Source organism: Clupea harengus, chromosome 6, assembly GCF_900700415.2.
Source record: "Clupea harengus chromosome 6, Ch_v2.0.2, whole genome shotgun sequence".
Classification (NCBI taxonomy): domain Eukaryota; kingdom Metazoa; phylum Chordata; class Actinopteri; order Clupeiformes; family Clupeidae; genus Clupea; species Clupea harengus.
In genome coordinates, this window is record NC_045157.1 from 7,837,493 (window position 1) to 7,853,014 (window position 15,522).

The following is a 15,522-nucleotide window of genomic DNA, read 5'->3' on the forward strand; positions in this document are numbered from 1 at the left end:
ACACACACACACACACTCACACTCACACTCACTCACTCACTCTCTCTCACACACACACTCAAGCCTCTAGCCGTCGTCTTGCCGCAGGAGAGAAAACATGAGAGACAGATGCGAAGCCCGAGTGAAACCACACACACTCACAAATATATATAGATGCACACTTATTAAGAGAGCAGCCAGGGGGGCAGGCAGGGCCTGGCGCAGACTGTCTTCTGAAAGCTGTGGCATGGACTGTCGTGTGAAAGCCCAGTCCTTCCTGGTGTGTGAGCTCAGCAGTACTGCATGCAGGACTGAAGCCTTTGTGAGTGTGTGTGCCTCACCACAGGCAAAAACACTCAGAAACACCAACCGCCACGGACACTGTGAAGAATACTGAAAAACTCTAGAACCCTAAAGTTCCTCAGTTTTTGCCCTGATCTCTTCCTCTTAAAAGGAACTCCTCAAGCAAAGTATTTGTGAGCCCAGTACTACCTTGTAACATAGGGGGCATAGCATGGATATGGCTCCACCCTAATTTGAAGTTTTGGAGATTAGAGAGTGTTTTATTAGAATGGCAGATGACGTTTGCAAGCGACCCTGCTTAGGCTACAAAGAGCAGAGTTTAACACTGGCCAGATTTTAGTAATTGTTTTAGTTATTGATCGTTCTTATCACCTTAGAGGGAGTATTGATGCGCATCTCATATGTGTTTGAGAATAGGCCTATGTGTGTGTGCTGTGGAACCAAGGTCTAGGAGGGAGGAAAAAAATCAAGAATGCGACCTAGGTCACCACAGTCGGGAGCGGGCTGTGGAGAATGCAGTGTGTGGACGACGCGCGAGATAACGGGGGGCAGGCGCGCAGCCACCGCGGCGGAACAGAGCTGCAACGCCGCGAGTGCTCGGCCGTCGCGTGCTGCATAAACAACACGGCGCTCCAAAGGCTTAACCGGAGCGGATCCGGTGGAGGCTGTGAAATCAGGGTATTAGAGAGACTCTCCGGGCCCCTTCTTTTTATGTGTGCATGGAAATAAATAATGATCCCCCAAGACAAGCATTTGGTCGCCTACCTAAACAAATGAATTAAATAATTTGAATACAATTAAATGTAGTCGAGGTCTGGTGCACAGACATGTCTGGACTAGTTTTAGGCTATTTTTTCAAATTAAAACGGACCTCTGTGTCCACAAAACACACACTCCGTTAAGCGCGTGGGCCCTCAGTGGGGAGAGCTGGGCTGTTATTAGTGGACCAAAAAGCCACCGCCGCGCGGCCGACACGGCGCTCTCTCGCTCCCCAAACCCGCATTCTCCTCGCGCCGCACGATCGATTCGCATTGATTCTCCCTGACGAGCTGCTCCACTTTCCAGCCAATGTCCGCGCGCCTGTGATTGGGAAGGAGCCCGAGACGGAGGAGAATTTCTGCCGCCCTGGCGGTGTCACTTCCCCACACTTCAGTTGGCCGCGTGCCAGACAGACAGGACGCTCGCAAGAGGCGGAGTGGACTCTGCGTCCGCGAGGAAGAGTGGCCGCGAGCGACCAACGGACCAGGCGGGCCAGCGAGCGTGCGGACGTGTCTACCCCAGGACCTGCACTAGAGCTGCTGTCACCGCTGCTACACCGGGACGTTACAGGCCGGCTACAAGAGCTGTCCGCATGGCCTACCTCTTTCAGAAATCTCTATACTTTCCATACAATTAATGAGACGCGTGCTAATTAATGCCAATTTGTACTACAGGGCCAGTGACAGTTAATTTATTCCAGACTACGGCCAGCAAAGCAAAGACAAATGGTAAGATGAATGGTTGTAAATCAGAAGCGATCATTAGGCTACATTATAACATTGTTAACTGTCCTAATTAACAATTAAATTGACGTTACAATAGTTAATAATGAAAAAGGATATTTATTCGGAGGTGATTAAGAACATCAGATGCTGCTGGCAACATCTTTAAACCTAGCCACTTAAAGTTGAAATGCTTGTATGGCTGCCTGTGGCATGTTGTATTGTATGTATAAGTAATTACCGAAGTAAATTATGTCACCGAAATATGAGTGAAATATACCTTCATGTTTTGAATGGTCAGTCCTGAGATTGGTGTGCCACTTGCCGTGCTAGCCAGGAGAGATTCCCCGCGTCTCCTGCGCCAGCCGCTCATTCAGGTAAGAATGAAGGAGTAAATCAAAGTTCTTGGAAAGCATGAATGTGCATGAGGGAAAGTTTAGCCTTAAAGAGATATGACTTCATGTGTCTGCCAGACAGAAAGCCCGCGCACCCGACCAGCCAACTGCCGCCCGGAATAGTGTCAACAATGGGCTGTCTCTAACCTATCCATACTTAGAGATCTCATATCCATGCTGGGCTCAATTAAACTGCACATATATACATGTTGCTGTCGGGGGATGGTCGGGAGCGGACCCCTGATGATGTTAGAACGCTGATCCGCGACCTTCCGTGCGTCATTTCTCCGCGTCTCACGACGGCGGAAAGTCCACTTCGGTTTTTGTGTGAAGCTCCAAAAATCTATGAAATGTGTTTGCATGTTCTCTTCGGCAAGCGGGGATGTGGAGGTGGGATAGCGAACAGCGAAAGGTTGGAGGAGCCCACGCGCTCGTTTTCGGACAAAGTGCGTTTTAACAACGTCTTGCGGTTCTGCCTCACTGGCGAGCTGGTTTCAGCGGAATGCTCGAGACTCTTCCTATGCGGGGAATCAGTTCGGTTTGGTTCTTTCGCCTCTTTTTTTAAGCTGAATCTCCGCAGCGGGAGCAAAGCCGGACCGCTCGGACGGAGCTGCCCTCCCCTTGCCTCGCCAGTGTGTTGGTAGGTGCGAGTGAAAGGGCCCGTGTTTGCTAATATGCAGATGTATTGAAGGGAGGGGGAATCATACTTTGTTGAGGACTGTTCAAAGTTGGAATGACATCTTCCCGACGACGAAGTTGAGTTGTTGAAAAAATGAGAGAATGGCCGATTCTTTCTCCACCAAGACGGGCTCGCGCATTCCGAGTGCTGTCACCATAGCCACGCCGGTCGCAGGCGAGTGAGTGGAGACAAAAGGGATTTTTGTTTTACTTTCAAATGTGACGGCGAGTCCGGAGCCGTGGTTTACCGACACACAGGTAGAGACACAGGCGGCTGGACACTAATGGGAAAAGGGCAAAATGCATCGGTCTTTTTGTGTTTAGTTCATTTGTTTGTTTGTTTGTTTTTTCTAGTCGTCCGTCGTTATTCTCGAGGCGTCGGTGTTGTAACCGTAAACAGATAATGACATTGGTGCTTGTGGGTCATCGCGTTGAGCCGAGGTGAAAAGTGTCCCCTTCTTTTGTGTGTGGAATAATAGTCAGTGGGTAATTACCATGCAGAATATTTAATATTTGGTCAGTATGGATTGTGGTAAAACTGTATTGCCTAATTTAAATAGCTGATCGTTGAATCGGGACAAGCTGCTGTGAGAAAACTTTTGGCACCTGCCCCGCGTGCATTTTGCGTTTTGATTGATGGAAATCTGCCGTGTGCACGAGCTGTGTGAGGTGAGGACAGAATCCGACGGTGAGGGGGAGGCATGTTTACTCGCACATCGTCCTCTCTTTTTGTGCGCGAGGCGAGAGAGTGAGTGAGTGAGCGTGTATGACTTTGTTTGATCAGCTGATCGCACTAATGTCTCATATGCCAATGATACCGTTGCGCGAGCCCGGCTATTGTTCAGTGGCTTCGTTATTGACCTTCCGTACGCTATTGTCCCCACAGTGCAATGCGTTGTTCTCGTGCGGAAGATTTCCGCGACCCCCTGCCGCAATACCAGGCTGGACACAGCGCTCGAGCTTTTGTAATGGGATTTGTGGATGAACTTTATGTCTCGCCGCGTCGGGGGGAAACGTCTGGACCGGAGCGTATGGAATTACATGGCCACATGTTGCATATATGCTCATCTCACGAGCCAAGGAGCGCTGCTTTAATTGCAGAGCTGTCAATCACTCGCGTTGCCCGCGGGCAGGAGCAGGACTGTGCGCGCGAACGGCAGGATCTCTTTCACCTGAATGAGAGCTTTATCGTCAGACTTATGAGAAAACACAATCGCCGCTTTCTTCCAGACGTTTAGAACCGACTGATGGTTAATAACCATATCATCACCACATTTTGGCTACTTCATGATGCGTCGTTAAATAGTTTTGTCAGGGCGTCTTGTGATAAAGGATTTTACATTTTTCTGGAGTGTCAGTAGTAATTCCATGTGGAAACATACTGATTATTTGACGCCAACCTAGGGAGATCTCCGTCTCTCTCTCTCTCTCTCTCCAACACAGTGGACCACTAGGGTTGCATGTTGTCATGATGATCAGTATGTAATTGGACCACGGACACAAATGTTGTTTGAAGTGCTTGCGTGCACGAAGGTGTGCATTTGGGAGAGGTGTGCATTTGTGTGTGCGTGCGCGTGTGTGTCTGTGTGTGTGTCTGATTTCTCACTCGGCTTAGCACGGGATCTGTGCAGCCGAGCCCACGGCTGCTGGCTCTCCCGTTCAGGCTTCGGTGGAACGTGTTCTTGCCTGTCTGTCGGTCACAGCACGCACGCACCCATACACGCACACACACACACACACACACACACACACACACACACACACACACACACTCAAACACACCGGGGGCTGTCTGTCTGTCACAGCTCAGCGGAACGCTCATGAGAATGCCTCTGCTTCTGGCATGGTTTCATGCAGGGGGTCCAGGGGCGCGCACACACACACACACACACACACACACACAGACACACAGACACACAGAGAGAGAGAGAGACAGAGACTTACAACCACAGCAACAACCAGCACACAGAAGCTCATATATACACAGACAATATACACAGACATACTCACAACAAATTACAAATATATCAACAACACTCGCAAGCATACACACACACTCTAGACACAACTAGACACAAACATACTCTGACAACATACAAACACATTTGCCTATATTCACACTTGATACTGTGTATTAAACACATACAATATACATTAAACACACACACACACACAGAGAAACAGAAACACTCTCACACACCCAACTACACACACACTCAGAGAAGTACACAATATTTTTGATTGATGTGCATGATCATAGCCAGATCAGAGATGGATTAAATAAGACTAATTGTCTTATCCAAACATCATCTATCTATCTAGAGAATAATCTTTGCAGGTGGCATGTACATTTATTTGGAGTGATGTTTGTAAGGGTATTTGGAGTGATGTTTTTAAGGGTACTTGCTGGTTGTATTTGGATGTTATTATACTAACAACATTAAACGTATGTGTTTCATTGGACAACGTGAGTCAGATACAAACACATTCATTTAATCACATGCTTGTTTAGTATAACTTACTAACATAGTGGAGGTCTGTGATGTCATACAGCGACTCATGTAAAGGAGTCCTGTGACTAATTCAGTTCAATCTGCATCTGTAAACAACCTCACAGTTGTGTGTGTGTGTATAGCTCAAGTATTACAGTCAATTCCCAATCAAGAATATTGATGATTCATGACCCGTATTCTTTCTTTCTTTCTTTCTTTCTTCCTGGCTGGGTGAGAGTGTTTCTTGTTAGTGCAGGCCAAGCTGGCCATCCTTAAATCCCACAAAGCAAGACATTGAATTGAAGGCCAGGACTTTGACATGATGTCCATGTTTAAATCTCTTGTGAAAACAAGAATAGTGGTGGACTACATGTTCTACCAGCAAATGGAGAACGTGGTATCAGTTCAGGGTGAAATGGGGTGCAAAGGAAGGGATAATTTCCATTGATGACTTTATGAGACTTGTTTTCAATTGGTGAAATAGACAGGTTATTTTCAGTGGTTTTCAAATGGTGTTTTAAATGACGGATTTTAAAAGTCAAGGTCTGTCTTTCTTTCTCTTCTGTTCTCTTTCAGTGATGAGGATCGGGGTGAGTCTGTAGGGGCTCTTGGCTGATCACTCGTCTCTGCAGGTATCACCCCCCCACCCCCACCCCCCCCCCTCCCTCCTCTGTTATTGTCTCCAAAGAGGCTTCCAGCAGCTCCCTCTCTCCCTCCCTGTTCTTTTATTTTTTCTGTTTCTTTCTTTTCTTTCTTTCTCTCTCTCTCTTTTTTTTTTTTTGGTTTCTCTCTCCCTCCCTGCCCCCCTCCTTCTCCTGCGCTGGACCATGTCTGGCAGTGGGGGTTCAGCCCAGGGACCCCAGACCGCAGTGGACCTGCCCCAGATGACTCCGTCCTCCCCGTCATCGGTGGTGGAGCGCCGTAACCGCAGCGGCATCATCAGTGAGCCCCTCAGCAAAAGCTTGAAACGCTCGCGCACACTTACGTTATCCTCCGCTAACAGCGCTAACGCTAACAGCCACAGTAGCCAGGCTGGCAAGCCATCCGTGGACCCCAGCCAGGGCAGGCCGCCTGCGGGCAGCGTGAAACTGGACCGGGGGGCTCTTCTCTCAGGCCTGCTGGACTCTCCCAGTGGCCTGCACCTGGCACAGGCGGCCGAGCTGCTGAGGCGTGCTGGCATGCTGATGCCACTGGCGGGCACAGCTGACACCGCCATGCCCCTGGGTGGAGTCACGGGCATCACCCCCAGCGACCTGGAGAGTGTGGCCGCGTCTGCGGCGACAGACTCTGTTTTGGGGAGCCTGTCGGACTTTCCGTTGCTAGGCAACGGCTTCCCGCTCCACCCGGGCCTGTTCATCATGACGCCGGCCGGAGTGTTCCTGGCCGACGGGACGTTCATCGGGGGCGGGGCCGGCATCACCGCCACGGAGCACCACCAGCAGGCCCAGAGTGAGCTGTCGGCCGTCGCCAACGGCAATGGGAAGAAGAAGCGCAAGCGCTGCGGGATTTGCGAGCCCTGCAGAAGGAGAGTGAACTGCGATCAGTGCAGCAGCTGCCGCAACCGCAAGACCGGCCACCAGATCTGCAAGTTCCGCAAGTGTGAGGAGCTCAAGAAGAAAGCGTCAGGAGGGATGGAGGTGAGAGAGAGAGAGAGTGAGAGTGAGAGAAAGAGAGAGAGAGAGAGAGGAAGAGAGAGGGAGACAGAGAGAGGATATAGAGGGACTGAGAGAGGAGGGGTGGAGCATGACATATATGAGAGGAGAATAGAAGGAGGTCACAGAAGTTGGAGAGAGATTGTGCATTGAGTCAATGTGTGTGCATATCACACAATTGAATGTGCCATTATCCTTAAGGGTCCTTTGGCTTGTTCTCCAAGGAGAACTTATACTGTGAGCATGTTTCACACATTTATGGGAACCTTTTCCAGTTATTAACAGAACCTCCTCCTGTGAAGACAAAACTTCTTTCTTTGTGATCAACCATTCAGTGAGAAGTTTTACATGAGCCAAAAACTGAAGCACTAAATGTATATAGACAGGGCCTTGCTTAGTTTTACAACAAGACGTATGACTTAAAGAGACAATAGAATATCAACTGAATAGTTTTGAAATGATACTTCAGTTATTATCTTGTGTAAGGTGAATCTATCTCACATTTGGTAAGGTGACACAGTTCTGTGTGGTACAGATGAGTAGACAGCGCTGTCTCTAAATCAGGAATTATATTTACATATTACAGTATTTACAACATTTATAGGTAGCTCGCGAGTTTGTTTGTTTGTTTTTTCATAACAAAGCTAGGTTGAGAGCCAAGAATTTGCCCTGGTTTCCCTTCATTAGTTCTAAGAGGTACTGTGTGATTTGGACATTGAGGAGGGTGTTAGAGACATATGCCAACTGAATTATCAAATGTCCCCTGACATCCCACGACAACCCACACTCAGATGTTCTCTACATCACCCAGAGAAAGGCTGTGGTGGGTTTGTGTGTGTGTGTGTGTGTGTGTGTGTGTGTGTGTGTGTGTGTGTGTGTGTGTGTGTGTGTGTGTGTGTGTGTGTGTGTGTGTGTGTGTGTGAGAGAGAGAGAGTGTGTGTGTGTGAGAGAGAGAGTGTGGTGTGTTGTGGGCAGCCATGCTCCTGCCCCACAGCCTGCCCTCTTTTATGTAATATGAAGAGCTCACACACGCTCCTGTTTCACACATGAAGTGTAAGGATGTAGCGCTGTCTTTGTGAGTGGTTTGAGTGTGTCCATGTGTGTACTTAGTGTTGTGTGTGTGTGTGAGTGTGTGTGTGTGTACTTATGGATGTTATAGTGTAGTTTGGATCTATGTGAGTTGTGTTTGTGTCGTGTCTCTGTTTGTGTGTTTGTGTACATATGTGTGTATGTTTTGTTGGCATTTGTGTATGTGTTTGTGTGTGTGCATATGTGTGTGTGTTTTGGAGTCCATCTGGCTATAATGCCTGTCATCTGGAGCACCAGGTGTCAATATGGCTCTGAAACCCTCTTCTCTCTCAGGGTCTCCAGTGGTGTGTGTGTGTGTGTGTGTGTGTGTGTGTGTGAAGGAGAGAGAGAAAAAGTGATGTGTGTGAGAGAGCGAGAACTGCGTGGGTGTGTGTTTGTGTGTGGTAGAGTAAGTGGAGTGTGTATGCTTGAGAGCAGGGGAATGACTGTTGTCTGTGCGTGTAAGAAATCAAACTTGGCTAAAAAAGGACATAGGTATCAATATAATTTGATTTGGGCGTGTGTTTGTGTATGTGTGAGTGTGTCTTAGATTGTATTTTGTCGCTCATCTTAAAGGTTAATTTCTCATCATGCAAAAGTGATGACATAATTTACTGTTACTGGTAAAGTGTGTGTTGGAGGTGTTGTGCGGATATCAAACATATGGGTGTATGTTTTGCCAGTGTGTATGCGTGTGTGTGTGTGTTTGAGTATGTGTGGAAGGGTGAGTGTGCGTGAGAGAGAGTGACACAGAAAAAGAGAGTTTGTGTGTGTATGTATATGTGTGTGTGTGTGTCTTAGTTTGTGTTTGTGAGAGAGTGAGAGAGAGAGTTTGTATGCGGATTTGTGTGTGTGTGTGTGTGTGTGTGTGTGTGTCTGTTAGTTTGAGAGAGGGGGGGGAGGCCTTGGGGCTCTTTTCCACTGAAAACCCCTGACAGCTGCAAGATGGCCGTGACCAGACTGAGGGTAGCTTGCAGAGAGTGTGCACAGCCTCACACACAAAGTCACACACACACACGCACACACGCACACACACACACATACACCTCATACCTCACCAGCCCCAGCCGTCTGAGGGTATTTTAGGAACACCAAGTCGGCTCAGCGGAAACAGGGAGAGAGAGGGTGGGTGTGTATGTGTTTGTGTGTGAGTGAGTGTGTGTGTGACAGAGTGTGCTTTTGTATGTCTGTGTGTATGTGAGAGAGAGAGAGACAGACATGAGCAAGTGTGTCTGTATGTGTGTATGAGGGAGATATAGAGTACCTTTGCATCTTTGTCTTTCTATGTGACAGACAGTATGTGACTCTCTCTCTCTCTCTCTCTCTCTCTGTGTGTGTGTGTGTGTGTGTGTGTGTGTGTGTGTGTGTGTGTGTGTGTGTGTGTGTGTGTGTGTTTGGGTCAAATGAGGCCATATCAGTATCATCTCCATGGTACTTTTTCTGTTTTCTGTTTTTGCCGCTCTTGCTGTTGTCTTTCTTTTTCTTTCCCTGTCTGTCTTGTTCTCCCTTTTCTTCTCTCTCACACTACTTTACTTTCTCTCCCTCCCTCCTTCTCTCCCTCCCCCTGATTCTCTTTCTCTCTATCCTTCTCCTCTCCCTTTCTCTCTCCCCCTCTCTCCCTCTCCCTCTCTCCCTCCCTCTCTCTCTCTCTCTGAGGGCTGTTGGATGTCTTCCCAGGAATCTCTGCCATTCTCCCTCCTCTCCCAGTCCCACACCCCCAGGCTAGTCTGGGAAAGTCCAGCATTTGGACTTCACCACTTCTGCCTCCTGCTGCAGCCTCTCCCCTCTCCCACGCATGGCACACACACACACACACACACACACACACACACACACACACACACACACACACACACACACACACACACACACACACACACACGCATACACTGATGCACACACATACACATGCACATACACATATGCACACACATACACATACGCATACACACACACACACACACGCATACACACACACACACACACATGCATACACACACACACACTCTTACACACACACATGCACATACACATACGCACACACATACGCATATGCATACAACACACACACACACACACTGATGCTCACACATATACATACACATCCACATACACACACCCACACACATGCACACAAACCTACACACACACACTCATACATGGAAAATGTAAATATGAGTTACAGTTTGTGACAGTAGAGATCAGTATGGTCTGTAGGCTTTATTTGCAGTTTGTGTTGTAGTTGTGCTGTGTTGTTGGTGTGTAATTCTAGTTTCGGTTAACTGTAATGGTCATTAGCAGTTGTTGATAACTATGTCTAGCGTTGGTTAAATGGTCAGTTTAGTAAGTTATGGTCAGGTGTTTTAGCTGATAACAATTTGAAGCTCTGGTTTCACAGCTTTAGTTCATCATAGGTTGTGATTAAATGGCCGGTATAGTTATAATTGGTAGGCTTTATTGGGCAGTCTGTTAACGTGGGCATGGTCAGTAGAGTTTGTTGTGGTTGGTAGTGTGGGTTACGGTCTGTAGGTCTGTAGAGTTGTGGTTGGTAGTGTAGGTTACGGTCTGTAGGTCAATAGAGTTGTGGTTGGTAGTGTAGGTTACGGTCTGTAGAGTTGTGGTTGGTAGTGTAGGTTACGGTCTATAGGGTTATGTTTGTGGACAGTAATGTACATTAGACTCATGTTGCTCTGTACTGTTGCATGCAGTGTTGTTTGATAAGGTTGTATGTTCAGCAGTGTGAGTTATGAGTGTGGTCTGGACAGCTAGTCGTTCTCTGTTTCGGTCTGTACTGTATATTATGTTCTACAGGGTCAGTTATGGTCAGATATGTTAGTTATGGTTTTGGTTCAGTGATATCTGTTCAGCTTTGGTTGTGGTGTTGTTTACATTTATATTACATCAGGTTTATTAGTTTCACCTGTCATCGTTTGGTATTGATCCATAGGTTTGCTGTCAGAAACTCAGTACTTTGTGTGTATGTACACATAGGTCCTGTCTCTATCAGTGTGTGTGTGTGTGTGTGTGTGTGTGTGTGTGTGTGTGTGTGAGTGGAGAGTGTTTTCTTTTTCTCTGAATGGTGAAGTTACTTAGCGCTCTGTGAGTCCCATGTCTCTTAAAGCATCCGAGCCACACACTGAATAAAGCCCTGCCAAGTGCTGACTGGTGATACACACACACACACACACACACACACACACACACACACACACACACACACACACACACACGCCAAGACAGACCCAAAAAAGTGAAATGAATGAATGGACAACTAAAAACACATCAAGTATAATATACATAGAAACGATGCAGTATGCCATGTAAATACACATTTATAATAAACTTAAATACAACCTTGTTAAGATGGGTTAGAAGTCCAGGAAGTATTGACCTGCTGCCACATCACACCATTCTCCATAACACCTCGCTAAAATCACTAGCCAAAAAGTAAAACTGTTTTAATAGTGAGGCTGAATTTCACCAGTGATGCCCCTTAGTTCAGGGGGAGGCTGTCGCTGGTCACACACACACACACACAGACACACTCACACACATTGACACACTCACGCATTCTATACACACTCAAACACACACACACACACACACACACACACACACACACACACACCACTCTAGGCTAACTGTAACCCATACCTCTGTAACACAGGCCTAAAAATTAAGCCCCAACTCATGGAGTTAAGTGACATTCAGTCATATAATTCCATGATTAACTATGAAATTAACAAACAACCTGGGAGGACATTCACCCGCGGGTGACATATCTCAGTGTGGGTGTTTTCATTATCTCAAAGGCTTCCATAAGGAGGCCTTCAAACTATTCCATTAAACTAGTTGTAAAAGAAGAATTGAGTTGCAGCCATTCACAGAGAAATAGTTGCAGTTTAATGGTATTTCTGGTCGACAAATCTGAGAGGTCTCTCTAAACTCACTACCGTGCTTGGGAGAATACTTAAGGTGTGTAAGATTTAGGGTTTTTTATAAAGACTCTATGACAATCCATTTTCACACCTTTGCCCCAATGATGAATATCTCAGATTGTCTCTTAGATTCTGTGTGATTTTCACAGGTGGAGACTGTTTGAGCATTTTCAATCTGAAAAGGAAGCCTTTCTCACCAGGAGATGATAGAGTTACACACTAGGGTTTAACCTGCATAGCAGTGACAGATGCTTTAGCCCTGTCTACACAACGCAACAACAACAATACTCTTGTGTGAACACATATAAGATCTGTGTCAAACCTCTTTTGCATCTGACACATTGGACACTATACACATGTAAACAGATCCATCTTGTCATGCCACATGTCACATGCCTAAGGACTTAACTGCGATTGGTTGATGCATCCTTAGTGTGAGTGGTATTTCCTATAAACACTATCAGTTTGGTAAATCCATTCATACGGCCAATCCATATGCAGCCTTGGGTTTTGTGGTCCTTGCACACAGGGTTTCTGAGTGTCATATTATGCGGTATTCTTAGAAGAAAGCATCAGGCTGTTTAGTGTGTTTTCATAGACAAGCACTTAGAGGGTCTGTGTTGTAGCCTTAAATGGCTCTCAAGGCTTCTTTAGCATGAAGCTGATCACTAGAAACCTTTCGAAAGGTCTTTGCTAAGAACCCTTAAGTAGAGGATTTTATGTAGAACATTGAGTGGTCCTTTGTAGAACCAATTCAGTGTGGGTTCACGTAGGAAAAGTTTTAAGGTAGTACCACAGTGCTGGTGTTGACACAGAGTCGGACTTTTAAATGTTTGTTTGAAGTATGAACATAACTCCTAAATCAGTATGGTTAACACACCTGGCATACCAATGGAGACTGGTAACCCTTGGCAACCAAAATTTGGGTTAGATGTCACTGTTGCTATGGCGATATGGACCCTCCCTTTATAGACCTTATTTAATGATGTTTGAGCTGCTCCTATTGTTGTGTATGACCTCTAACATAACCTTTTAATCCAAATGATTGACCTTTGCCCTTTGCCTCCTTGTCTTTGGTCAGGTAATGCTGCCAACTGGGGCGCCGTTCCGATGGTTCCAGTAGGACTGACCGCCCCAGACCCAAAGAACTGCCAATCAAACTCCAGGCCAATGGTGGCGCAAAACTTTGAGGGCCCTGCACACTGGTTGGACAAAACGAATGAGTATTCATGACTGCAAATGGGGAGGAGTGGAGAGGAGGGACTCTCCTGAACCAAAAATAAACTTAAATTCTGATGGCCTAAAGGCCATCTAGAACATTCCTTTTTTCTACGTTCCGTATTGGAACCATCGTGAGTTCTCTCCAAAGGTGGAAAATCATATTTGGAGAACCTGGAATTGTTCACACCCGGAAGAAAAAAAAAGGACAATCAGTTTTCTTTGAGTTTGGGTTTGTTTGTTGGTTTGTTTGTTTCTGTTTGTGTTTGGTGTTTTTGTTGTCCAGATGTGGCGAGACGCGTACTTGCATTAGAGAATGTAAATTTAATGCTCTTTTTCCAAAAAAAAAAAAAAGAAAAGAAAAAAAAGCCGGCTCATGACTAATAAGAAACTCTGTTATACTTTAGCTATGTTTGTACTGACAGCTTCTTCATGCTTGGGCTGCCAATGCTAAATGGGGCTTCAGTCAGATTGCACATCATTGGGTTGTACCCCACACCAACACACACACACACACACACACACGCCGACATACACCAACACATTCCCCCATGCTCTGACACACATATGCATACATACACCCATGATCCACTTTCACCCCCCCAACACACACACACACACACACACACACACACTAGGGCAGAAGGATACGCACACTGAGACCGCCTTTTGTTCCTTTAATGATCTGAAATGTGTTCTGGTCCCAGAGTGAGTGTGAGCGTACCCGTAAACAGAAACGAACTTCTAGGAATTGTGAAATAGAGACTGAGCAGCCATGTTGCATGAGTCAAGTGGAGTTTCTTATTCTGACTGTGTGTGTGTGTGTGTTTGTGTATAGAATGCGTGAGTGTGTCAATGTGTATGTGTGGTGTCCGGTGTGTGTCTGTGTGTATGTGTGTGTCTCTGTGTGTGTGTGTGTGTGTGTGTGTGTGTACGACACATGTCTTCATTCCAGTGAAGGTACAGATGGTATGTACTAGCTGTTGTGAGAGTGTGTATTCTGTGTGTCTGTGTGACTTGTGCATGCATGTACAGTATGCATTTGTTTATGGGTTGTATTGGGTGCTTGTGTGTGTGTTGTGTGTGTGTGTGTGTGTGTATGTTTGGCCTTTAGTGTTTGACTCCATGTTAATTAAGGGGCTGCCATGTGAATAATAAACTGGAATGCATGTGTCTGAATCTGAGTGGGGCTGTCATCCCAATGCTGTCCTACAATTTTGGAATAAAAACAAAAACAGTGTGAACATTACTGTGTGTCAGTTGAATGGTTACAGTAATATGAGGGTATTCGTGTGTGTGGGTGTGTGTGTGTGTGTGTATGTATGTGTGTACACTCCAGGGGTAATCCTTGGGATTTCTGTTTGAATGTGTGTGTGTGTGTAATGCGTGTTGTTGGTGATATTGCCGTGGTTTGTTAGTAGACAGGGTAGTCCATATTCGTGTCACTTGCTTCCACACCTGACAAGGTCACAAGAATACTTCCTCTCTCTCTCTAATTCTCTCAATTAATACATTCCAGTGTGTATACATGTACACAAGTATACAAAGATAGTAGATTATGCATGTGTGTGTGTGTGTTTTTGTGCGGCTGTGTGTGGTCCGTGCACACGGTTGTAAGTACACATGTGTAGCGTGTTTGCTTCTACATGTGTGCCAGTGAGCGTGTGTGTGTGTGTGTGTGTGTGTACTTGGCTTGGTAAGAGCTTGTCTGACACCGAGGGATGTGGATGAGACTCCTTGAGTCTTATCACCACTGCCCAGACTCTGCACCGCTCAAAGGTATGCGCCACTAGCCAGCTCTCTCTCTCTCACACACACACACACACACACACACACACACAGAGAGCCACATATATTCACACTTACACCAACTCACACATACACACATGAGTGTGCCCCTACACACACACACACACACACACACACACACAGTTCTCTCCCGGGGCTCCTCTTAAGGCCTCATGCTCATGTGACTTGGCTGTGAGTGTGGTGTGTGTGTGTGAGAGAGAGTGTGTGTATGTGGTTTCCAGGGCGATGGCTGATAAGATATTCGCTCCCCCACGGTTCGTTCGTTCTGGGGGACGGATACGGAGCGCAACCATGGTAACGGCAGGGCAAGATGTTACGCTATAATTGGTCCTGTGCTGGGAGCAGCAGAGGCGCACTTCCAGGTGTGTGCGTGTGTGTGTGTGCGTGTGTGTGTGTGTGTCAGGCTGCTGAGAGCCGAGGGGTCTCACCTCAATCTCTTCCATTTCCCTCTTCTTATTCACATTGATTGATTTATTTTTTGACTTGATAGCCCATATTTCTTCACACAC

At 46.6% G+C, this 15,522-nt stretch overlaps 1 protein-coding gene across 2 annotated transcripts; it reads left to right on the forward strand.

Moving 5' to 3' along the window:
• The first annotated feature begins 1,971 nt into the window (after window positions 1–1,971).
• On the forward strand, window positions 1,972–14,453 carry cxxc5b (CXXC finger protein 5b). 2 transcript variants are annotated; one of them, XM_012824372.3, is made up of 3 exons: window positions 1,972–3,094; window positions 5,905–6,965; window positions 13,068–14,453. In XM_012824372.3, the coding sequence occupies exons 2-3, from the start codon at window positions 6,156–6,158 to the stop codon at window positions 13,107–13,109; spliced, it is 852 nt and encodes a 283-aa protein (XP_012679826.1). In that variant the 5' UTR covers window positions 1,972–3,094; window positions 5,905–6,155; the 3' UTR covers window positions 13,110–14,453. The 2 variants fall into 2 exon arrangements, with proteins under 2 accessions (XP_012679826.1, XP_031424753.1); XM_031568893.2 differs by having other exon boundaries at window positions 1,972–2,798.
• The last annotated feature ends 1,069 nt before the right edge of the window (window positions 14,454–15,522 follow it).